The 25,958-nt window shown below is 34.8% G+C and overlaps 1 protein-coding gene across 1 annotated transcript in view; it reads right to left on the bottom strand.

Annotated features, from left to right (window-relative positions):
• The window catches only part of LOC145246582 (peroxisomal multifunctional enzyme type 2-like), an 80,494-nt gene that overhangs the window by 30,305 nt on the left and 24,231 nt on the right, over positions 1–25,958 (bottom strand). Inside the window, exons 7-12 of the mRNA XM_080108196.1 lie at positions 21,848–21,912; positions 20,071–20,193; positions 18,439–18,555; positions 7,162–7,227; positions 3,324–3,386; positions 552–658 (exon numbers count right to left, since the gene is read on the bottom strand). Coding sequence (XP_079964322.1) covers positions 552–658; positions 3,324–3,386; positions 7,162–7,227; positions 18,439–18,555; positions 20,071–20,193; positions 21,848–21,912 — 541 coding nt within the window. The remainder of the gene's footprint in view (positions 1–551; positions 659–3,323; positions 3,387–7,161; positions 7,228–18,438; positions 18,556–20,070; positions 20,194–21,847; positions 21,913–25,958) is intronic.

Below are 25,958 nucleotides of genomic sequence, written 5' to 3'. Positions count from 1 at the left end.
AAGAATATAAACACAAATAACGTTACTTATAATCTCTCTCTGAACTTTTACTATCATTTATTTTGTATCTGCTGTAAATAAATTTATTTGGTGGTGTTTATAATATCGGCATATTTCGTGTCTTCATTCCATGGCAAGGAGACCACGCGACTTTGCTTTAATCTCATATTTAACAACAGCAGGTAGCTGTTGTCCGACTATATGAGGAAGGCTAACGTGATCCATCCTCTACAACATCGAAAGAATGGATAATAGGACTTAGATTAGTAAATGTAGAACAGTTGAGATAACAAGGTAAATTGGAAGGGCAAGTCAAGGAAAATATTTCTTATCAACCAAAAAATTGGGTGTGTTGCAAGCAAAATTTTTTATTTCATAAAACTTTAGTCCAGAAAGTTTCGGAATAAATACGTTAGGACACTGACAAATCACACTAGATTTTCAATCATGAGTCGAATGTCATGAATATTGGTTTAACTCTGTTCTCTTTAAGTAAAACATTAAATACACTATTTAAAAAAAAAAAAAGAGAAAGAAATAGGTCAACTTACTATATCAGGTCCATTTTGTGGTGGATTGCTTTCAGCCTCCTTCATCATGACAGAAGCATCCGAACAATCTGTCCGTTGTAAAAGGTCCATCATGAAATAAATATTGTCTATAAAACGATAAAAAAAAAAAAAAAAATTTGGAATCACATAAAGCATAAAAGGGAATATATTTATCAAAATGAAAATTGTTTGTTTTTTTTTACAAACAATTCCACAGTTATCAAAGGTCATTCAAGGATAAAGGTTATGGGGTTGGATAGGTAGACATTGAAAAATAAAAGGAATTTGTAACGATCGTTGTAAGTGATCAGATATTGATTATTCAAAAGGACAGCTCAACAAGAATTTGTGGACATTGAATTTGAAATCGGCAATGTTATAGTTAGCTTAGAAGCAGCCCTGTTGCACTGTGTTCCACAGACGAGCAATTCTAGGAAAGAAACTTTACTCATAGAATATATGAATATGCGCAGAACAGGAGACTTAATTCTATGTACACAGAACGAGAAAGAGATAGTGGTTGTAGCTAGACGAGTTTTTGTTCTGAATGTTTCACATTTTCTTTTGAAAATCAAAGTTAAAATTATGATCATATCAAATTTATGCAAACGTAATATGATCACGTAAGAATGAATAGTTGCCATAGAAAGTTGAGTCTTTTGTGCTCGTTAGTTTTATATACTTTTTATCCTTGATAAATAGGATACCTTCGTACTAGCAGAGAGACCCAACGTTGTCCGTGAGTGAACGATTATGAATCTTTCACACTCACATTTTTATTGTCATCGAAATCAGTGAAATCACTCATTTTTTTATTCAAATCGATTGATTGCCTGCTCTAGTTTGGGTAGGATTGAAACCGCCATCTTCAGACAATGCTCACCTGGAACTGTAGAGCTTCAACACCTCTATCCACTGCACCATGGGCCCCGAAAGCAGGCCAGAGGATTAGTGGTCCAAAATGTGGTGAGACAACAGCAACTATGGAAGGCAGTAATTACTGAGGATACAATTCAAACTCAGAATTCCTATACCATCACGGTTAACCACTTGAAGAAGGTCAGAGGATGAGTTGGCCGAAACGTAGTGAAATAAATATACAAATTACTCATTGCAAAGGATTCCAATTTAAAAAACAATATTATATAAAAATACCATTCGTGTTTTTTGTTATATTTTTTTTATACATGTGAACCCATGCAACTCCTCTGCTAATGTGAGTGACGACGACAAGACGAAAGAGAAGATCACGAAACACAGTGTTGGGGTCAGGGAGTGCACGTGGTTCTACAATAACAGTTTTTTTGAAAAAAGAAATCATCTCATAATAATCTGGTCAAAAACTTATTTTAGGAAATTCCAGAAAAAAAAAAAAAAAAAAAAAAACATAGGGAGGGACATTAATAACAAAAATCATGGGAGCAAAACAGGATGAGCAAAAAAGATAGTAAAAAGCATGGTGGTAAAAAGGGATAATTTAAAAAAACATGGGGGTAAAAAATTATAATAATAAAACATAGGAGCAAAAAAGATAATAAAAAAACATGGGAACAAAAAAGGATGATAAAAAACATGGGTGCAAAATGGATAATAAAAAACATGGGTGCAAAATGGATAATAAAAAACATGGGAGCAAAAAAGGATGATAAAAAACATGGGAGCAAAAAAGGATAAAAAACATGGGAGCAAAAAAGGATTAAAAAAAAAACATGGGAGCAAAAAAGGATAAAAAACATGGAAGCAAAAAAGGATAAAAAAACATGGAAGCAAAAAAGGATAAAAAAATATGGAAGCAAAAAAAGGATAAAAAAAATATGGAAGCAAAAAAAGGATAAAAAAAATATGGAAGCAAAAAAGGATAAAAAACATGGGAGCAAAAAAAGATAAAAAAACACGGGGCAAAAAGGATAAAAAAACATGGAGGAAAAAAGCATAAAAAAACATGGAAGCAAAAAAGGATAAAAAAAAACATGGAAGCAAAAAAGGATAAAAAAACATGGGGCAAAAAGGATAAAAAAAGGTGGGGGCAAAAAGAATAAAAAAAGGTGGGAGCAAAAAGGATAAAAAAAGGTGGGAGCAAAAAGGATAAAAAAAGGTGGGAGCAAAAAGGATAAAAAAAGGTGGGGGCAAAAATGATAAAAAAAAAGGTGGGAGCAAAAAGGATAAAAAAGGTGGGAGCAAAAATGATAAAAAAAAAAGGTGGGAGCAAAAATGATAAAAAAAAAGGTGGGAGCAAAAAGGATAAAAAAAGGTGGGAGCAAAAAGGATAAAAAAAGGTGGGAGCAAAAAGGATAAAAAAGGTGGGAACAAAAAGGATAAAAAAGGTGAGAACAAAAAGGATAAAAAAAAGGTGGGAGCAAAAAGGATAAAAAAAAGGTGGGAGCAAAAAGGATAAAAAAAGGTGGGAGCAAAAAGGATAAAAAAAGGTGGGAGCAAAAAGGATAAAAAAGGCGGGAGCAAAAAGGATAAAAAAAGGTGCGAGCAAAAAGGATAAAAAAGGTGGGGGCAAAAAGGATAAAAAAAAAGGTGGGAGCAAAAAGGATAAAAAAAAAGGTGGGAGCAAAAAGGATAAAAAAGGTGGGAGCAAAAAGGATAAAAAAAGGTGGGAGCAAAAATGATAAAAAAGGTAGGAGCAAAAATGATAAAAAAAGGTGGGAGCAAAAATGATAAAAAAAGGTGGGAGCAAAAATGATAAAAAAAAACATGGAAGCAAAAAAAGATAAAAGAAAATACGGAAGTAAAAAAGGATAATAATAAAGACATAAGTTATACCTTGAAGAGATGTCGGGCGAGTAGAATTCTCAAAATTACATATCTTCTCCCAATTGTTTCGCACTGTAAAATACAATTTGATAAATGATTTAGGCAAATTAAACTCAGTTTAAAATAATCGTTGATTTCTAACTAAAAAAATAAAAGAATTTAACCTGTCACAAGATGACAATAGCCAGTCATCAATGTACCACATCTTCTGCTAACAAGGAAAGAAAAGTTATGATGATCAAATAAACAAATCAAATAGGATAAACAGCAGTTGTAAAAATAATATTTTATTTAGAGAAATAAAGTGTTAGAAAGCCTTGCGTTTTCAGAAGTGTGTGTGTAGTGGCATGCATGAGAGTTTACGTGAGACACTGTTTGTAAGTTCAATAATCAAAGCAGTGTACATGTGAGTATATATATATATATATATATATATATATATATATATCATTTGTTTGCTTTATCTAAATGGAAATGTTTGCTGGCAAAAATGTCTATGATTATCCGCAGTAATAGATTTTAGTAATAATGGACTTTTGTCTCCAAGTTTCTTTCTTTACATCATCAACCCTCTGATGCCCATCTGGCATCAATTGAAATGAACAGCTCTCGTCTTGGGAAGGCTTCATGTTTTGACAAGCTTTTGGGCTTGACTTTTACTCCCGATCTGAAATGGAACACGCATATCAATCAAATCCATTGCCAAGGTCGCTGGAAAAGTGGTGGGATCCTTCTACCACTCCAGTAAATATCTCACTCTTGATGCAAATCTCTACCTATATAAAAGCTAGGTACAGCCAACAATGGAGTACTGTTGCCACATCTGGACAGGAGCTGCTAAAAGCAGCTTATCCTGTCTTGACAAAGTTCAAAATAGACTTTGTAGCTTAGTGGGGGATGCCCTTTTCTCTTCTCTGCATCCTCTTTCTCACAGAAGAGACGTTGTGAGCCTGTTTCTGCTTTATTATTTTCATGGCAAGTGCTCATCTGAGCTTCAATCTATGGTTCCCCCTCATCAAACTTTCACGAGAAACACTCGTCTAGCCAAAACCACTATCAATAATTTCCCACACTCTTTATCTGTGCCTAAACCTAAATGTAGATTCCATGAACAAAGCTTCTTTCTTAGAACTGCACGCCTGTCGAACTCTCTTCCAATTGCCTGCTTTCCAGCTGACTACAATCTGATTGTCTTCAAGTCCAACATAAACAAATTCTTGATGAACCGTCCCCCTAAGTAGTCCAATCACTACTTATGTTTACTACGCTATAATCACATTGACTAATGCATACCCATTTTCCCTTATCCTCGAGCGGCCTCTGGGCCTTGATCAGTGGTGATTCCTGTGTAAAAAAAAAAAAAAAATTGACATGATCACAGACTTGGTCTGGTTGATGGCTGGTTTCACAGAGATTTTGTCCACAGCATCTGCCCATTTTCTCATTGACTTACTCCTCAAAACTTTTCAATGTTGTTGGTCATCAGCACATGTCCAAACTATCTGAATCACCATTCCGTCATCTTGCTCTCAATCGGTACGATGCCATAGCACTTTTGGATACGGTTGAGGCTTATCTGTTGTTTCCCTGTGGCTATGATGAAGTGATGATTGAGTCTTGTCTAGAATAATAAAATATTATTGTTCGTTTTGGCTGCTGTAAGCAAATGATTTTATAAGGATGATGCCTGTTGTAGTCACTGTTGCCTTTAATCCTTCAAAGGGAAGTGAAAATGGATCAGTGATTACGAACTTGCAAGGTATTGCAGAGTCAAAGTCAATATCAAAAGAAAGAATGACACATTTGCTATTTATTCGCCTCCCCACGAGGGCAGATTCAGACACAATGTCATTTTTTTTTAATATTGTGAAAATGACAGCACCTCAAAAAGGGGCACTTTCTATTGGGGGGAAAAAAAAATTGCCTCAATCTAGAAAGATTTCTCCATCTTTAAAATTCCCAAATCAAATCGATTTTTTGTTTGTTTTTAATAATATATTTACGTAATCTATGTGTCAAAATAAAATTTTGTAAAAATCGTTTTATTATTTGTCAGCGTCTAAATTTTCTTCTAAAGTCATGACCCAGTTGAGAAACGGGTTGTTCTTGTAGTGTAAAAGAAGGGAAGATGACACTTCATAATGGCGGTTCTTTTGGTTGTGGTTCAATTTAAGAAGAACCCATTTATCAAGTTTTTTTGTCTTTCTAATCACTCTTAAGTGGTTGGAAATTGTTACATCTAATTCAGAATCAAGTTCTCAAACATTTGTGCATGGATTGGCTTCGACTAAGGCTCTTAATTGATCGTTGTCAGCATCCGATGGCCAACCACTATGCTCATCATCTTCAAGACTCTTGTCACCACCAGAAAATTTCTTAAACCACAGCAGCTTTTTGGCCTAGATTTAATTGAAATAAGAAAATTATGCAAATTTGCTTTTTTTCCATTTTGTATTTAATGTCCTGAAAAGAAGACATAATTGTTTTAAAACGATTTTAATTCAAACGATTAGATAAAGCGAAAAACGCTCCTTAAAATAATATATAAAGTAAAGGTATTATAACGAAAACTTATTTGAAAATACATCATTTGAAATCAAAATTAAAAATTCTGCAAAACTTTCTTGTCAACCTTAGAACATTCTAGAACATTCTAGGTAAAAGACAAATTCTTCTAATGAAAAATGAAGAGTTAATTTGCGAGTAAATTGTATTTTATTGTCACATGCATGTGTATTAGTTTGCCTGTTTTGTGAAGTTGTGTGTAAATACAGTCAATGTATTTAGTTACCATTATGTCTTTTGATGACACAAACTGGATTGTGATGTGTGCTAAAAGAAAAACAGTAAAGAGAGGAAGAAAAATGCAGTGTTTGGATTTTTAGAGATGCAGAAATTTTCAGCAGTGAGTATTCTTACTTCTATGGTTGGCTGAAAGATACTGTTGATTTGAGCTTTAGTCCAATCAAGAGTCAATGTGTAAAAATATTTTTTTTTTGTTATAAGGGAATCACCACTTATCAAGGCCCAGAGGCCACTTGAGGATAAGGGTTAAAGAGTGTACAGTGGTCAAAAGGACAATATAGTAATCGTTAGAAGTGTAAATTTGGTAAAATTGACTTAAGCGGAACGGCTCATCAAGAACTTGTTTACATTGGACTTGAAGACGGCCATATTGTAGTCAGCTGAAAAGCAGGAAAACAGAAGACAGTTCCATAGGTGTGCAGTTCTTAGAAAGAAGCTTTATTCATGGAATCTATGTTTAGGTTTAGGCACAGATAAAGAGTGGGGGAAATTATTGATAGTGTTTTCAGCCAAATGAGTGTTTCTCATGAATGTTTGGCAAGGGGGGAACCATAGATCGGAGCTCAGACGAGCACTTGCCATGAAAATTACAATAAAACAGAGACAGGCTCGCAAAGTCACTTCTGTGAGAAAGAGGTTGCAGGGAAGAGAAAAGGGCATCCCCCACCAGGCTACGAAGTCTATTTTGAACTCTGTCAAGGCAGGATAAGTTCTTCCTAGCAGCTCCTGCCCAGATGTAACAGCAATACTCCATCCTTGGATGTACCTGGCTCTTGTATAGGTAGAGGATTGCATTAGCAGGTGTTGCTACTTCCAACAGTATTAATGCAGCAAATTTGAATTCAGTCAGCTTTATTATGACCATTTATAAAGTAATATCATTGGCAAAGTATGAATCCCTGGCCATAACATTAAAGTTAGGAGTAAAAAGAATTGGGAACTCTGTTCGATTATACTTACAATAAATTTCTTGACATTAAATCTAAAAAAGAAAAAAAAATGTTGCTGTCATAAAATAAAGAAACTAAAAACAGAAACTTACCATCCTCGACAGATATGGTTTTGTTTTTATCTTTGAGAATCGCCCCAGCAGTCCGTTCCCATCTTACTGGTAAGGAAAAAAAAAAAAAAAACATTTTTTAAGATTTTTTATCATCGCTTTTCTTTTATTTTCCATCGAAACTTGATAAAATTAAAAAGTAAAAAGCAAGGAATAAAATCGATATTTTGTTTCCGCTAACAGCATATTTAATTTTGTTTGGTACCTGACAATACATGTCATCCTGGCCAGTATCTTATAGGTAGTAATGCTTCCAATTTTGGCTTGTACCTCATACCAGTTAAGGTAGTGGACCCAGTTTACAGAGGAAAGTAAAGAAAAATATGAAAGAATAAAAATGGATCAGAAGGAAAGAGGGATAAATAAAGACATGGCAGAGATAGTTCAATTTAAAAGTCAATTTTCTTAAATTCATCCAACACATGCCAGCATTTAAAATGGATGTTAAACCAAATAGTATGATGATGATGCTAGTAATATACACATATACACACATATATATATGTAAGTGAAAGTGTGTGTGTGTGTGTGTGTGAGTATATTTCTCTTTCAAATAACGGTGTCAATTTTCGGTCTAGAGACTCGACATTTGACATAAGGAGTACTGAGATTTGGGAAAATCTTTTTAATCGGCCAGAAATTTGGCTGTCAAGGGGTCAAAGTTTAACGATTTGATCTTTGAAATCTCTATCAAACTTCTCTGCCAATTTTGGGTCGAAACACTTGAAATTTTAAATGTAGGTTACTTGAACATAAATCAAACATTTTAATTTGATTTGAGACCAAAATAATAAAATGTTAAGAGGTCAAAATTGGGGTCAAAGTTAAAATAAATTTGAACTCTGCGGTCTCTACCAAATTACTCAGACAATTTCTGAACATTTGAAATTTTAAATAAAGGGTATTCAGAGATAGGGCAAGCTTTTTAATTGGTTTGAGTTGAAAATTTGAGCTGCCAAGGAGTCAAAGTTCGAAAGATTTGATTTTTGCGGTGTCTAGCAAACTACTCAACGAATTTTGGGCCTAAACATTTGAAATTTATACATAACAGATATTCAGACATGCAGCAAGCATTTTAGTCAGTTTTGGGATGAGAATTTGATTGCCAAAAGGTCAAAGTTCAAAGAGTTGGCCTTTGCAGATTTTACCAAATTTCTCGGTAATTTTGGGTCTAAACACTTGAAATTTTAGATGTAGGTAACTTGGACATAGGTAAAACTTTTATTTTGATTTGAGACCAAAATAATAAATGTTAAGGGGTCAAAATTGGGGTCAAAGTCAAAAAAATTTTACCTCTGCAATCTCTATGAAATTACTCAGACAATTTTTGGTCTAAACATTTGAAATCTTACATGAAGTGTATTCACACGCAGGGCAAGTTATGAACAGTACATAGGGCCCGAGCAAAGGTGGGCTGAACTGCTAGTATATATATATATATAATTAAAATAAAAATCTTGCTATTGAAAATTTATTCAAATTTTGAAAAAAACTTTATAGACCACAGGGGAGACAACCAAAGCAGCAAAACAGGCTTTTTGAAGATTATAATATTACTAGCGAGGGCTCCCGGCGTTGCCTGGGTGTTTGTAGGCGTGTGAAAAAGAAAAAAAAGTGGTAGTAAGCAGGTAGGCTCGAACCTGGGACGCGAAGGCAAAAAGAAAACGTGACATCTTACCCCCTTTGCTATGACGTTAGAGGAAGTGAATAGCGTTCAAAGTTATCGATGTTAATCAAAAAGTTAACTTGTTAAGTGAATGAGTTCACGCAGGTGCAGAAATGAAAGAACAGAAGTTTTTAAAAGTCAATCAAAATAAATGTACAGACGATGTCCGTTCGCAAATCGTAGATATTATAATTTAGGAAGTATAAGGAAACTTCTAAATAAATGTAACCTTGTTGAGAACCCCGGCGAAAAAAGCCTTTCATGGACGTACAAAAATGCGCGTGGCTGTTTTGCCTTTTATATAATAGACTAGCAGGGGTGTTTGGAGGTGTGTAAAAGAAGGGAAAAAAAAGTTTTGGTAGGTAGGTAGGCTCGGACTCAAAGCCTTGAGGCGAAGGTGGAAAAGAAAGTGTGAAAACAACCTGACATCTTACTGCTTGGCCAGGACGGGAGAGTAACCGAAAAGTGTTTGAATTTAATGATTAAAAACATAAGTGACAAGTGCGTGAATTTAATGAGGTCAAACATCGCACGATAGGGGAATGAAATCCCGCACTTAACTTTGGCCGTGTGGCAGTTTTTTGGTTTTGTTTCCCCAACTTTGGCTGTGCGGTCGTTTTTTTTTGTTTTGTTTCCCCAAGATGTTAGGGGGAAAACCAGCTCCCCATAAAAAGGGGAGTGTCCAAATGAATAGCAATTGTCTGATATAAGGGGTTTCCCCCACATTGATCAAAGCTCATTGCTTTTTGGACGTTTCCAGCACGAAAGCCGGGAACCATGCCTTCGCTTCAGATTAGTTTCGCTTTTATACAAAAAAGCCAAACAAACACGAGAAGAGATGAAATAGCAAGAATTTTGTAAAAGTTGATGTAAATAAATCTAAACGTGACGTGTGTTCACAAATCGTAGATATTGCAATATAGGGTGTATATAAAAAGTTCTAAAAAATAGTAAACCCCTCTCTCACCTCCCGAGAAGCCCAGCGAAAAAAGCCTTTCCCGGACATACAAAAATGTGCACGCCGCTTTTGCCCGGGTGTTTCGAGATGTGTGTGCTCGGGCAGGAGTGGGGGGCGTTAATCAAAACATAAGAATAAGCGAAGTAAATATATCGAAAAAAAAAATACAAAAAATACTAATGTAAGGCAAATGAACAATGTTAAATGCGAAGTAGAAAAATGAACGTTAAAACTTTGTTAAAAAAATCTGAAAAATAACCCCTCCCCAAAAAAAAAAAACATGTGAAAAATGGCTTAAATAACCCCGTTTCAATATTAAAATTTAAAAAATCGAAAAAAAAAAAAAAATACATATCATACCACGATTCGCACCCAAAACCTTTAGATAATGAGGCTGCACTCTAAGCACCTGAGCTAAGACGACGTCAACAAAATTGTGTCGGTTTTTCAAATATTTAAACTAAATCATGTTCCGACGTCGTATGATGCATGCGTAGAAGCGAACTTGTCATGAGAGGACGGTTTTTGCTGACCCCACCCTGTAGAAAACTGATGATTTTAGAGTGAAGAAATTAATGTTTTTGGCCAATTTTTTGATATTTGTCGGGCGAAGGTTGGAAGTTTAAAATGATACCGATCTCGTGAAAATCCGTGACCCGTGTCGAAAGTTTTTGCGAGACATACAAACACACATTTTCACTTTTATATATATATTAGCGGGGAGGTACCCGGCGATGCCCGGGTGTCTTGAGGTAAATCAAAACTCCAGGGGGGGGGGGGGTTAAATAAAAAAAATGTTTCGGTAGGTAAGTATGAGAATCGAACCCGTACCCTTGAGTTGGAAATTAATGTGTGAAAAAAAAAAAAAACCAGGCGGTGTTACCCATTAGGCCACCGCGACATACATTTGAATTTATTTATTGAACTATAAAAACAGGCGTGCGCAATAAAAGTTAACTCTGCTGCTTCCATTTGACCTAATTAAGAAGGTCAAATAGAAGTCACGCAGTTGTTTACCCAAGTTTGACTGTTTTTGTTTTTTTCCCCCCACAGATGTTGGGGGGAGGGGAACCAGCTCCCAATTGTCCAGATTGAATAACAATTGTCTGATGTACAACATTGATCAAAGATGATTGCTTCTGGACATTTCCCGGCGCAATGCCGAGAACATTGTTCGTTGTTAACTTTGAATTAGAGATATATATATATATATACTAGACTACCCATAACCCGTTGGGTCAGTATATATTAACTATGGAATTAATGTATGAGCATGGCACTTTTGACGTAAAGAAAATAGTTTTTTGTGACATAACAGAAACATTTCTATGAAAGTATATTAAAATGAAAAAAGAATATAGATAGATTTCTATGAGTTTTTTTTTTCTTTACATAGGCGTCACCACTTATCAAGGCCGATCGGCCACTCAAGGATAAGGATTAAAGAGTGTAGAGTAGTCAAACGGACAATATAGTAATCAATAGTAATGGAAGTTCGGTAAATTTGTTAACTTAAGTGGAACGGCTCATCAGAAACTTGTTCACGTTGGACTTGAAGACAACCATATTATTGACAGCTGGAAAGCAGGAAAACGGAAGACAATTCCACAGGCGTACAGTTCTAAGAAAGAAGCTTTGATCATGGAATCTATGTTTAGGTTTAGGCACAGATAAAGAGTGGGGAAAATTATTGATAATGTTTTCAGCTAGTCTAGTGTTTCTTGTGAAAGTTTGGCGAGGGGGGACCATAGATTGAAGCTCAGTCGAACACTTTCCATGAAAATAATGATAAAGCAGAGACAAACTCGCAACATCTCTTCTGTGAGAAAGAGGTTGCAGCGAAGAGAAAAGGACATCTCCCACCAGGCCACGAAGTCTATTTTGAACCCTATCAACGCAGGACAAGTCTTTTCTAGCAGCTCCTGCCCATATGTGGCAACAGTATTCCATCCTTGGACGTATCTGGCTCTTATATAGATAGAGAATAGCATCAGCAGTGAGATATCTACTGGATCGATAGAAGGATCTGACAATTTTTCCAGCGGCCTTGGCAACAGATTTGATGTACGTATTCCATTTAAGATCAGGAGTAAAGGTCAAGCCAAGAAGCCTGTCAAAACTTAAGGCCTCCCCAAGACGAGAGCCATTCATTTTAATTGATGCCAAATGGGGATCAGAACGTTGATGATGTAAAGATAGAAGCTTGGTTTTAGATGCATTAAAAGTAACCAGCCACTCCTTTCCTCATTGTACAACGTGATCAAGATCAGAGGAGAGAGAATCGGAGAGAACTTGGTCGTTTACTGTCTTAGATGTGCTACCATAGATGGTAGTGTCGTCAGCAAAAATATCTACGAATGATGTAAGGATGTGATTTGGAAGATCATTAATGTAGATCAGGAAAAGAGTTGGGCCCAGGATGGACCCCTGAGGGACTCCAGCATTTATACTGTGAGCCTCTGATTTTTGCCCATCAACTACTACTCTTATGAACCTATCAGAGAGAAATGATTTAATAATTGAGAAGACATTTCCAGCTATACCATAGCTGGAGATCTTGTGAAGTAAACCTTTATGCCATACCCTATCAAAGGCCTTTGATATGTCAAGAGCAATTGCCCTAGAAAGGTTGCCTCTGTCCAGAGATTCACTAATCCTATAACTGTAAGTACATCTGCTGTAGATCTAGCAGAACGGAAACCATATTGTGTGTCACTAAGAAGGTTATTTTTGCTGAGATGGTTGATTACTTCTCTATTTAACACAGATTCCAGCAACTTACTCATGACGCACAGGAGACTTATTGGCCTGTATTAGAGGGAGATGAACGATCACCTGAATTCTTAAATACAGGGCATACTGATGAGATTTTCCAGGGTGATGGGAAGCAATTTTCCTTAAGACAACGTTTAAACAGTTTTGTAAGTATGGGTGCTAGTTCTGGTTGAAGTTTTTTGAGTAATATAATTGGAATACCGTCAAGGCCGGTTGCTTTACTGGAATCAAGGTTTTTGATTAGCTTGACAACATCACATACAGATATTTGTATATCACATAGCGTGTTTTCTGATACAGGAGGAAATATTGGGGGTTGGCGGCCTTGGTTGCAAAGGGTAGAATTGGCTGCAAAGTTCTTGGTAAAGAGTTTGGCTTTGTCTGATGCTGACGAGATTTGTAAGAAAATTGCGTTAAAATAACTTAAACGTAATACGCAAATGAACGATGTAAAAAATAATGCAGTAGTAGGCAAAATACATGTCAACCAGTAGTAGTAATAGTAGGATAAGGAAGAGGAGGCGTAGTAGTAGTAGTAAGAGGAGGAAGAGGAGGCGTAGTAGTAGTTATAAAGAGGAGAAGTAATAGTAGTAGCAAGAAGAGAAGGCATAGTAGTAGTAGTAGGAGGAGGATAGTGCACAAGCAAACAATCAAGAATGACAGAGTTTTAGTATTATATAGATAGTGTTCTCACACGCCAGCTTCAGCCTTGGGAAGGATTTTGTTTGTTTTATATACTGTATGTGGATGACTATAATGCTCCCTAATTTGGGTTGAGCATATTGGGAAGTGATATACAAACTGCCATTAGCGTATTAAGCGATGCTTTGTGTATAAACAAATTGAGCTTAGGCATTTGGACAATGTCAAAACATTGTTAATTCACTACCCGCACAGTAGCAGCCAAATAGCGTAACAGTAAGAAGCCTTGACTGTCGTTTGGGTGATTGGTTTTCGATCCTGGCTTGAGGTAGTTGTCTGTCTAGCCGCACTGATGAGCTATGATACAGCGAAACAGTATTGTTTGTGGATGACATATATATATATATATATATATATATATATATATATATTTATGTGCAATTTAATATATTTAATACTCTAAAAAATCTAAGAATAGCATATAAACATTAACGGTATACATATATCTTATATACATCTTATGAATGTGAGGCATAGCTGGTAGGAGTGAAGGTAGTTAATGAAGTTTTATGCAAAAGGGGAAAAGAGGAAGTGAAAGACCTTGTGAACAATTTATTTTGTGAAATTTTATTAGACTGCAATTAATAAATATTTCCCAAAACGGCAGCTTCTTTGGAGTATTTTAAAGGGGTTTTAGAGGGGGGTAAACCTCCCATTTGAAAATGCAAATATTTCAGATTTGCATAGTCTTCAGACACTGATTAAGCAAGATTCCCTGAATTTAAATTTCATCTTAAGACCATTTAGACTCAAGCCTTAAATTTGAGACATTTTCTACAATCAAAATCATTTTGTGATTTTGATAAAAATTGGAATAAGGATTCTAGACATCAACTCCCCTTATTTCCTCCTATAACATACAAATATCTGTGCGTGAGGTCACCAAGCTAATCAAGAACCTTGATTCCAGTAAAGCAACTGGCCCTGATGGTATTCCAATTATAGTGTTGAAAAAGCTTCAACCAGAACTTGCCCCCATACTTACAAAACAGTTTAAGCGTTGCCTTAAGGAGAAGTGCTTTCCAACAACCTGAAAACCTCATCAGTATGCCCTGTATTTAAGAATTCAGGTGATAAGTCATTTTCCTCTCAGTACAGACCAATAAGTCTCCTGTGTGTCATGAGTAAGTTGTTGGAATCCATATTAAATAAAGAAGTAGTCAACCACCTCAGCAGAAATAACCTTCTTAGTGACACGCAATATGGTTTCTGTTCTGCTAGATCTACAGCAGATGTGCTAACGGTTATATCTCATAGGATTGGCGAATCTCTTGACAAAGGCTTCATTTCTAGGGCAATTGCTCTTGACATATCAAAGGCCTTCGATAAGGTATGGCATAAAGGCCTACTTCACAAGATTTCCAGCTAACCCTTATCCCCGGGTGGCTTCTGGGCCTTGATAATGGTGACCTCCATGTAAAATAAAAAAAAAGACATAAGGTTTGGTAGGATTACAATTTTGATTTTATTATTCGTAAGGGGACATAAAAGTGGTGCAAAACCGTTTCAGGAAATAATTTTACATGTTCTGGTATGAGTATTCTTTGAATATATATATATATATATATATATATATATATATATATATATATATATATACACACACTAGCAGGCCGCCTGGCATTGCCCAGCTGTATAAATACCCATATATATTATATTTTAATTAACACAGAAACTGAAATGTGCATGCAAGTATTATATTTTTTTCTAAACAGTTCACTCCTTGTAAGTAAAAAATACTCGAGCTGAGATCAAAACCAAAACCTAAAGACATTGAGTTAAGGATGATAACCATTACACCAGCTTGACACAACATTTACAAAGCGTTTTCAAAAAAATCTTATTTTAACATAAAGAAGCTGTCATGTTTCTCGACCACGCATACTCAGTCATGAAACAGTTGACAAACAGATAAATATCCGACAACCCCCACATGCCAATTTGTTAATTTTGACCACTTAGCAGCCCTTTTTTCTAGATGAAAACCGATTAAAAAGTTTTATACATGCCTGAATATCCTATACACGAAATTTCAAGTCTGTAGATCAAAAATTCATGGAGTATATAGGTTGAGAGTTGTCCTCATACACACACATTCTTACTTTTATAGATAGATATATGCAACACATATCTATTAAAGTGATTGTATGATAATTTAATTTTTTTTTAACTACCAAAATAATCTGCTGTCTTTAACATGTGTTATAAATTGGAGCCCTATGCCATAGGTAGAGATTAGTTCAACTAGTGTGAATTTTGAGAGCATGTCATGAAGTGCAATTTCAGCATGGCCTGGTGACAAATGGAGATATACGTAGTTCCCTAGCGAGGTCAGGTGATAAAGGTTGAGGTTTAACTCCCTCAACAAAGCGCAGCAAAAAATTAGATCATGTCGTTAGAGGACTGAAACGGATATATATTTTAATTAGGATTCATTATTGAGATGAGTATTATTTATATTTATTTATTGCGAACTATTATTCTCATCTTTATTAGTTGCTGTTTCACGTTTCAACCAACTGACGAAGGCCTGAGGAATAGTTGGCCGAAGCGTTGTGAAACAATAACTAATAAAGATGAGAATAATAGTCCGCAATAAATAAATTGACTGAAACAGAGTTTTCGAGGCAGTTCAAGCACACTCCTCCTTTCTTGAATTATGTATATGAAAGAATAAAAATGGATCAGAAGGAAAGAGGGATAAATAAAGACATGGCCAGAGATAGTTCAATTGTAATGTTGAAACACAATAAAATCTTTTCTCATGTTTTGCGACATATCAACCGTTTGATGACGGTTGTAGGTTTTGCCATCGGGGATGCCATCCAAGTCTTCAACTATCTGCATGGGGAATACAACATGGACTGTCTCAAGATGCTTCCTTTGAAACAAGATTGTAGGCCCTTGTGTTTGAATGAGTAGCGACATCTGAGGGGGACAGCTAGGTCGAGCACACTTCTTCTCCCAATGTGTGGCAAACATTCAGAACCAGCTGCCGAAAGAAGTGGAATCTGTAGCGTCACTTGATACCTTCAAAGCCAGACTAGACAAACATTGGAGGAATCACACACTTTGCAGGACTACAAATCTAGAGATGATGTGTATTGAGAGACTATAATCTCGGGTGTATAGGCCTGTCTTCCTTTTCACTGTATATTGTATTGTATTTTTAAAAGGATTAATTTTGCTGGTCTCTCTGAGCAACTTCTTTCCCTATAAAACCCTTTAAATCAGTCTTTTTGCCCTTTTCATACCAGCTTATCTCATAGGCAGTCCTTGTGATATTAAGTAGAGTCAGACTGCTACAGATGTTTCAAACCAAAGAAATCATCACCAAAATCATAAATCCAATCATAGTTCAAAACAACAATGTGTATCGAGAGACCCGGATGTACAGGCCTGTGTTTCTTCTCACCGCATACTGTATTGTGTTTTTATGCATGAAATTTATTTGACTTGAATAACAGAAGATCAAAGCCAACAAGACAAAGCAACGGCCACACACAGGGGAAAGCGATGATGGAAAGGATGTAGAAGAGTTTTATCAATCACAAAAATGTGCAAGTATGCATTTGTTGATCGTGTGAAAGACTATATATGTCTCTCCATGTCGTCATCGTGTAACATAACATAATGAAAGTTTAACATTCATTATGATGAAAACGTTTAAAAAATGTTTAGATGTATTATTTGAAATTTTGGAACTTTTGTCAATTTATGCCAAATTCATTTATCGGGTTGATAAGAAAGTTCCTGCGGTTTTTAACTTTTAAATTCAGATGAACATATTTCGGCTCCAACAAAAATTTATTGATCGAAACAAGCACCATCAGAATCAACACACTTTTACGAATGCAAAACAAGTGTATTTATGCCAGTAATGTAAAAATGTTGCGTTTTTGAAGCATTTCTCATGCAGAAAGTTGTCGAGATGCTTGAAAAAGTGGTAGTCGGTAGGTGAGAGATATGGAGAGTATGGCGGATGAGGCAGACTTTCATAGCCTAATTTGTTCAACTTCTGCAGAGTCAGTTTAGCAAAATGTGGTCAGGCATTGTCGTGGTGGAGAATGTGGCCTTTTCTGTTAACTAATGCTGGGTGTTGTTGTCGAAGTTTCTGATGCATTTCATTCATTTGTTGACAGTGCTTCTGCATCATAATGGTTTCGCTTACATTCAAAAAACTAATGGATGAGACCGGTTGCAGATCACCAAACAGTCACCATAACGTCCTTCTGGCTTCGGGAAGTTTTGTGGAGCTTCTTCAGTGTCTAACCACTGAGCTGAGCATCACCGGTTATCATAAAGAATCCACTTTTCATTGCAAGTCATAACCCAGTCGAGAAACGGGTCATTCTTGTTTCGTAAAAGAAGGGAAGATGACACTTCATAACAGCATTTCTTTTGGTTGTCGTTCAATTCGCGAGGCATCCATTTATCAAGATCTTTGTCTTTCCAATCTCTCTCAAGTGTTGTACACATTACGTTTTATTCAGAAGCAAGTCCTCGAACAGGTTTGTGTGGATTGGCTTTGACTAATTGATCTATCTCAACATTTGATGACCAACCACTACACTCATCATTTTCAAGACTCATTGCCGCCACAAAATTTCTTTAAACCACAATTGTGCTGTGCGTTCAGTAGCACTTCTTGGGTCAAACACTTCGTTAATATCGTGACCTGTTTCAGCAGCTTTTTTGGCCTAGCTTGAATTGAAATAAGAAAATTGCGCCAGTTTGCTTTTTTTCCATCTCATATTCTAAAAAGAAGACAATTTTTTTTAAAACGACTGTAATTTAAACAATTAGATAGAACAAAAACGCTCTTTAAATAATATATAAAGTAAAGGTAGTCTAACGAAAACTTATTTGAAAAAACATAATTTGAAATCAATTAAAAATTCTGCAAGAACTTTCCTGTCAACCCAATAAATGTTACTTTCACAACGTTTTGGTTGATATAACCCAACTGACCTACACACCGACTTACATAGAGATTACCAAGTATATAAGATACATACGAAAGCCAAAGGTTATATCGTCCAAAACCTGAGTAGTCCAAATAACCCAAAATATTTAATGAAAACATATCAAAATCTTGTTCAAATTTGAATAAACTATATCAGTTTGTTTTTTTAAAGCAAAAGAAAATTTCACTTACATTTTGAAATCCATCCGGCTCCAACTTCAAAAATGCCACTTGTCTCTGAACACGACTCGTGGCAGAGATAAAGTACAAGTGGAGCAACATACTCAGGCTTCAAGTTTTCCACCAAATCTAAAAAATGTAAAAAAAATGGAACATTCATATCTCAACCATTATCTAGCTGAAAAAAATCTATATATTAACACGATAGCGCGTGTGTTATTTTGTGTCACGCTTACATCTTTTTTCTTCCGAGTGACTGTCGTTTAATTGTTATGACCTTCCATTTCTTGGAATAAATAATTTTTCCAAAAATTCTTCATAAGTTTTGGTTTTGGTTTCGATTATAACAGATGGCACTCAAATCATCTATTTTTTTATAAATAATTAAAAAAAATTTTTTTTATTACATTTTCACCCCAAACAAGGCGCAGTGCCACTTTGATGTAGGGTACTACTATCGGGGACATAAGTTGCAAGGATACTATGTAGGGAGTTGAGCAGCAAGATGTCTGCTCACATTACGCTTGAACTTCTGCATGTCATTACAGTTGGGGAAACAGGAAACCGGAAGGGAATTCCGAAGTCTAGCAGTTCTGGGGAAGAAGCTATTAGAGTAGAAGGCTTTTTTACATCACGGAATTTCTACTGTGTAGGGGTGGGACTTTGCTGTTTGTTGGGTTTGTCGGGGTATTTACGTTGATGGGCCCAGAATGGCTCAGATGTTATAACATTGCAAATTTAGCTATTTAATATGAAAGAACAGAATGACAGCACATGCATGGTTTGCAAACTACATCGAAAGCAAGATTATTATCTGACCACCGCTTTCAAAGAAAACAACATTTATACACAAAATAATTGACAACTTTTTCCAATGTTTCAATATCTTTTGTCCGAAAAATTGCTTTTTCTAACGATGCTGTGTTGGTGCCTATATGATGTGGATTACAAAAGTTTTTAGCAGACATACAAACACACACAAACACCCAGACATTTGCTCTTTAATAATTTTTGTTTTAATTATTTTTACTGTGCAATAATTTATATCAGTTTGCAAATTTATGTACTTTACATATCCAAGAGGTGAAGTGGTTCATGCATGCGCAGATGCTAAAATCATTTAGACAGTACCAGAATCATTCTTATTCGATTTGGATTTCAAAAGTTCTACCGAGACAAACACACATACATACATACATTCACACGAACAGACATCTCTCCTTTATATAATAGAAGAAGACTAGCAGAGCAAAAGTATATTCAAACTTTTATATCTATCTTTCTCTCTTTCCCAGTCTCCCGTTTTCACCCTCTTTCTCCTCAATCTCCCTGTCAACTCAGTCATACCTAGACACATAAACACAGGTTCCTTAAAGAATGAGTTAACATTTTCTTTCTGAAAAACCGACCCACCTGAGGAAACCTGACCCTGTTGATCATAAAAGAATAAAAATTTTTTTAAAATATCATTCATTCAAGGCAACACCACTCAAGAAAATACCAACTTTGTTGCTGTCTGTTTTGTAGTTTATGATATTTAGTTGGACAAGCACACATACATACACACGGACAATTGCTTTTTATATAATAGATTCATTAAATATTATTGAACGTGTGAAAATAGAAAGTAGGTCATTTATTTACCTGGTGGCATCACTGTTTGGGTGAGTCTGGAACCAGCGAGTGGAGCAATCGTGTTGCTTGTGATGTTGTATTTTTCACCTTCGATGGCTAAAGTGTTGCTCAATCCCAACAAACCAAGTTTAGCTGATCAAACATTCCATGAAAAACAAAAAACTTTAATGAATAAAAACAACAAACAAAAACTAATAATAGAAACTGAAAACGTTTTTTAAACCATAGAGACAGATGAGAAAATCAATACTTTTTGTCAGTTTAGGAGCACAAATAAGCCATAATACTTGACATTTTCACGTATAAACTTTTTATTCAAGACAGAATGTACATTCTATCTGAAAGCTTAAAATGCTTCAAAATTTCCTTCAAATTTTTTTCGATTATTTGGATTCTTCGGATTACTGTTCTCATCTTAGGGCTATTTTCACAATGTTTTGGTTGATGTAAGCTCTGACTTTCTTCAAGTATATCTCGTTGAACTCAGAAATATTTCTATCAAACTCGGGAATCTTTCATCTCATCCACAAGGACCTGTGGCATAGTGACTAAAGCATTTCAGCTCAGTAAAATTTAGTTGTAAAGTTACACTCTTCTGGGGGTTGAAGGTTCAATCCTTATTGTGGGTGACACTCAAAATACAATTGCAAATTACTTATGACATCTACCCTGTCATGACTAATGGAACGAGAGCATGCTATCCTGTGGATTAACTAAAAGTTCCATTCGAAATTCTGTGCAGATTCTCAAGTTTGACATAAAAATTCCTGAATTTGATAGAAAAATTTCCAAGTTTAACAAAATACACCTGAAGAAGGTTGGAGGTTACATCAACCGAAATGTGCAAACAATTCAAATAATACAAATGTACTCATTTTTTATTATATTTTATTACATCATTTGTTGCAACCGCAATATATTACTTTACGAGTTTGCCATCGCTTCTTCAAAATTCAACACATGAAATACTATAAACCAAAATTTTAAATAAAAAAACATTCACAAGTTTTTTGTATTAAATAGACTGGCATTAACAATTTTGATAAAAATTAATTTATCAGTTTAACTAACAGCATAATGAAATCAAAAGAAAAAAAGAAATCACTTTGCCTGTGCAATGATGTGTCTTTATAGGGAGAGGGGCGGAGACTATTTTTTTTTGTTAGCTTACAATTTAGGAACACTTGGCCACTTGTTGAAAAATCAAGTCTGGCCTCTAAAAGGCTGCCACAAAATGTTTAAACACTAACATGAAATGTTTTAACACAATCATTGAATTTAAAAATCATAAAAAAACAAAATGTCGGTGAAAGAGAGTGCAAGAGCGAGCAAGTCCCTTCCTTTTTTTACTCTTCTCATTCATGGCTCATAATTATTGTTGTTAGAAAGTTTAAAAGGCTTCAAAATCACTTTCTAATTTTGTAATATCATATTTCATTGTAACACAGAAAAAATATCTGCCAATTTTTTTAATGATCTGTTTTAATCATTTTTGTCATTTTTGGTGGAACAGGTGTTCTAGTACATTTTTTTTTCTTTTACAAGGGAGTCATCACTTATCAAGGCCCAAAAACCACTCGAGGACAAGGGTTAATGAGTGTAAAGTGGTCAGTGAGACAACAGCATAATGATCACTTGTGGTGGAAATTGGATAGAATTTGATTAAGAGGATGGCCCAACAAGCATTTGTTTACATTGGACTTGCAGACGACCGTGTAGTAGTTAGGTGGAAAGTAGATTCATGAATAACAAATGAAAAATATGTAGAAAGACATAAACAATTTACCTGCACTGTAATTTGATTGCCCAAAGTTACCATACAAGCCAGCCGCAGAAGAAGTCATTATTATCCTAATAAAAATAAATAAAAAATAAATGTCATGATTACATTGCTCCAACAAAATATCCAAAATTTAGTTTGGGGGAATTGTTCTAATTATTCAATTATATATTGCTGCAAAGAAGGTGGGTTTCCTTTACTGACCTAGAAAAACTCCCACATCTTATATCTCTATGAAGCCACTATGTTGGATTAAAGTATTTGGAGATTATGCAGACACACAAATTCCAGGTTAGCAAAAAAACAAAAAAAAATACCATGTTGGACTTTGACACATATATTGACCTCTGATGAAAAAAAAAAGAATTTGTCAATAAAAACAAAGACACAAAGAGTGAGAGACGGAGAGAGACACACGATTGTTACATCATTAACTCACCTTTCATGCTTACTTGATACGTCCGACTACCATTGACAGGCAAAATAATAATCAAATAAAAAACAGTTTTCTTATCAAACCGTCTGTGTTTGATTGTCAAACGGCTGGAACAAGCTAGAGTGTATATACAGTAGAACTCTAGGATATGGTGGCCCTAGGATACGATTTTTTGAAGATGTGGAATACAATATTTTTATGGCCCCTGTTCACGGTATTTGCTCCACCTTACAGTGTTATAATGTTATTTGATTATATACATGTATATTATATACTGTACTGTAGTTTATTACTAATTTTTAATGCCGTATCCTGGGGTTCTACTGCATTCATTTAACATCACGCATCTTCATAAAAGTGCAACAAACATGATTATGCATACGTGAGAACAATAAATAGATAAACGGTTACAGAAAGAAAGACTATGCAACAACTATTGCATGGAATATTATTGCCACATCTGGGCTGATACACCAGTCATTAGTCTTTTTGTCTTTGATAGGATCAAATGAAAAAAGAAGTCTCTAACCTAATAGGGCTCACACTATTAACAAAGCTCCAACCTCTGTCCCATCACTGCAATGTTGCATTTTTGTGCTTGTTTTGCAAGTATTTCAATGGAATGTGCTCCAATGAACTTACTCCACTCATACCTCCGCTCCTGATGTAAATACCTTAAACCAATCCCATACAGTCACTGTGGAGATCTTCAGATGCTGAAAAAATTTTCTATCTTCATAGCTTCTTTCCTAAGACCGCTTGCTTTAGGAATTTCTCCCCTGCTTTCCTGACTATACCCACATGCAGAAATTACAATGTAATATAAAGAAATACCTTGATGCACAAATCCTCATTTAGGATGCCTCTTATAAATCTGACCTCTAACCACAGTAACCCCTTATATCTCAATAGCAAAGTGCCTTTTTGGGGGTTAAAAGTAAAAAATAAACGTTTTTCAAAGAAACATGAATGGACACAAAATGGTAAATTCCAAGGGGAAAGGAATGGTAAGCAGCAAAAAGATGTAAGATTTTCTTTGACAAAATCTAAATCAGTTAACAATTTGGAAACTCATAAACTTTACAAAGAATATTTGTACAAAACTTGGTTTTAATTTGTACTCTGAAGTTACCATCATGCTGATCTGATATGAGCAGGATGTACTACACAACCTGAACCAACAGCGAATGTTAACGGATTTCTAGCTATTAAAAGTTATCAGTCATGTGATCTATTGCCGTATGAAAATAGGAAATAGAAATAAGAATTACAATCTAAATATTTAATACATTTTTTTAATGTACATTTTTTTAATATATATATATATTTAATATACATATTTTTTAATATACATATTTTTTAATATATATATATTTTTAATATACATATTTTTTAATATATATATATTTTTAATATACATATTTTTTAATATATATATATTTTTAATATACATATTTTTTAATATATATATATTTTTAATATACATATTTTTTAATATATATATATTTTTAATATACATATTTTTTAATATACATATTTTTTAATATATATATATTTTTAATATACATTTTTATTAATATATATATATATTTTTAATATACATTTTTTTTAATATATATATATTTTTTAATATACATTTTTTTTAATATATATATATTTTTTAATATACATTTTTTAATATACATATTTTTTTAATATACATATTGCATTTATACAATATGTATATTAAAATGGCACAATCATGTTGACACACTGGTTCTTGCTAGACCACCAAAGTTAAGCAATGATGACCCTGACCAGTACCAGATGGGTGACCATTTGGGAAGGTTAGGTGTTGTATGTACTGTGCCAAGTTGTAAAGATTTCCATGTTGGTATCTGTGGCCGTGTTTGACTCAGTGGAGGAGATGCATCTTTGAATCAAGATGGAAAGCAACGGGAATCTACCGTCTTTACTTGTCTTCCCAAGATTACCATGGCTCTACAATTCGGAGAGCCGTGGTTGTTGATGCTGTTAAAACAGCAGGGGCGCTGGCGATGATGATTGTAATGTGGGTTATAATCACATTGACATTCCGTTAGATCACCAAAAATAAGTGACGTTGAGCCTGACTAGTGCTAAAATTGGGTGATCATTACTTAGTAAGACTAGGTGTTGTATGTGCTCTGAAGCCTGGAGAAGGGTGGGCGCCATGAGGCTATTCTTGCCCAAGACATGCTGAACAGAATAATACAGTGCCCCCAGAGGGTTAAGAGACTCTTTCTTAATGTGGGGTAAATTTTATAAAAATAAGATTCCTTTTTGTTAGTTTTTATTAAACTTTCTCCATTCCAGACAAATATCTATTTTTATCAAAAGATAAAATCATTTTCCTATCTCATTAAACAAAAAAAATATATCCATTTTTTTTTTTTTTCAAAGCAAAAGTTAATGTCACTTGTGCCTTATTACAGACATGCTAAGTCCTGTGTTACCCAGGACTCAAAACTGATATCAGTTCCATTGTCAACAACTATATGGGAGGGAAAGGCCAAAAATATTTTGTCATAGCTAAGCTTCAAAGGAAAATGCAATCCTTTTCCAAAATACATCCTTCCTAATTGCATACTGGAATCAAATTCTAGTTTAGAAAACCCAAAATGAGGAATGTTAAATATCACATTGTTATATTGTCGTCTATAATTTATGGTTCGCACTTTTACGAAATGTATGCCAAAGTCTATTCACTCTGACAACCATGGTTTTTGTAATCAAATAACAATTTGTTGAATCAACAAAGTTTTATTTACATTACAGTGATTATATGACAAGCGAAAGAGTTTCAGTCAGTATGGGGGTTGGCTGCGATGGCAGAAGTGTGTTGGCCTTCTCTCTCTTCTATCTGACTACTGGCTGTCCACTCTCAACTGATTGCCAACTCTTGACCCATTTCTACGTGTCTCTCAAACTATCTTGTTACATCATTAACTCCAACGTCAACAGCCTATCAGAAATACATCGGACACTTTTCTCATATATACAAGTCTTGGTCGAAACATTTTCAGTTTTCATCCTGTCATCAGATGTGAGAGTTCATTGCAAGGTTATACTAAAATACTTTTCGGATTTTGTTTCATTTTCAAGTTTTGAGCGATTATTGAGTATTCCTAGATAGCTGTCTCATATCAGTCATCTTCTTCTCATTTTAATTTAGCAACTTGATACTATTTGTGTTTCAAATTTAAAATCACACTTTAAAATAAGTTAAAACACAAAAAACTTATCCAGGTAGGTAGAAGAGTAACTAATCTTGAATCTTGGTAACATTTATTTGTTATGTATTTGTTTCTTTAATACATTTTTGAATTGTTGTCATAGTAAATAGTAATAAATGCCTAAAATTTTCCATCTATTCTCACTACCATTAATCCAGATGTGCTGAAGGTCGTCTAAGCTCAGAATTGAAATTAGCCTTTGTAAAAGACATCAAAGATGTGAGAACCCAGAGAAATCTTTCATTCAACATTTTGCAGAGGGACCATTTCATGTTGGAAATCTTATGCGTATCAGCTACGAGTATGGAGTATTTTTTAAATTCCTAAAATACGCAAGTTGCCTTCAATAAGTTTCCCTACTTTTTCGTATGAGCACTTTCATTGACAGTACACACATGAAACACTAGTCCCCTACAAAGTAATCTCC

Source organism: Euprymna scolopes, chromosome 24 (assembly GCF_053919585.1).
Source record: "Euprymna scolopes isolate OS-2025 chromosome 24, ASM5391958v1, whole genome shotgun sequence".
In the NCBI taxonomy this organism is placed as follows: domain Eukaryota; kingdom Metazoa; phylum Mollusca; class Cephalopoda; order Sepiida; family Sepiolidae; genus Euprymna; species Euprymna scolopes.
Note: the sequence above shows the minus strand (reverse complement) of the source record. Positions and strands in the feature narration are given on the sequence as shown.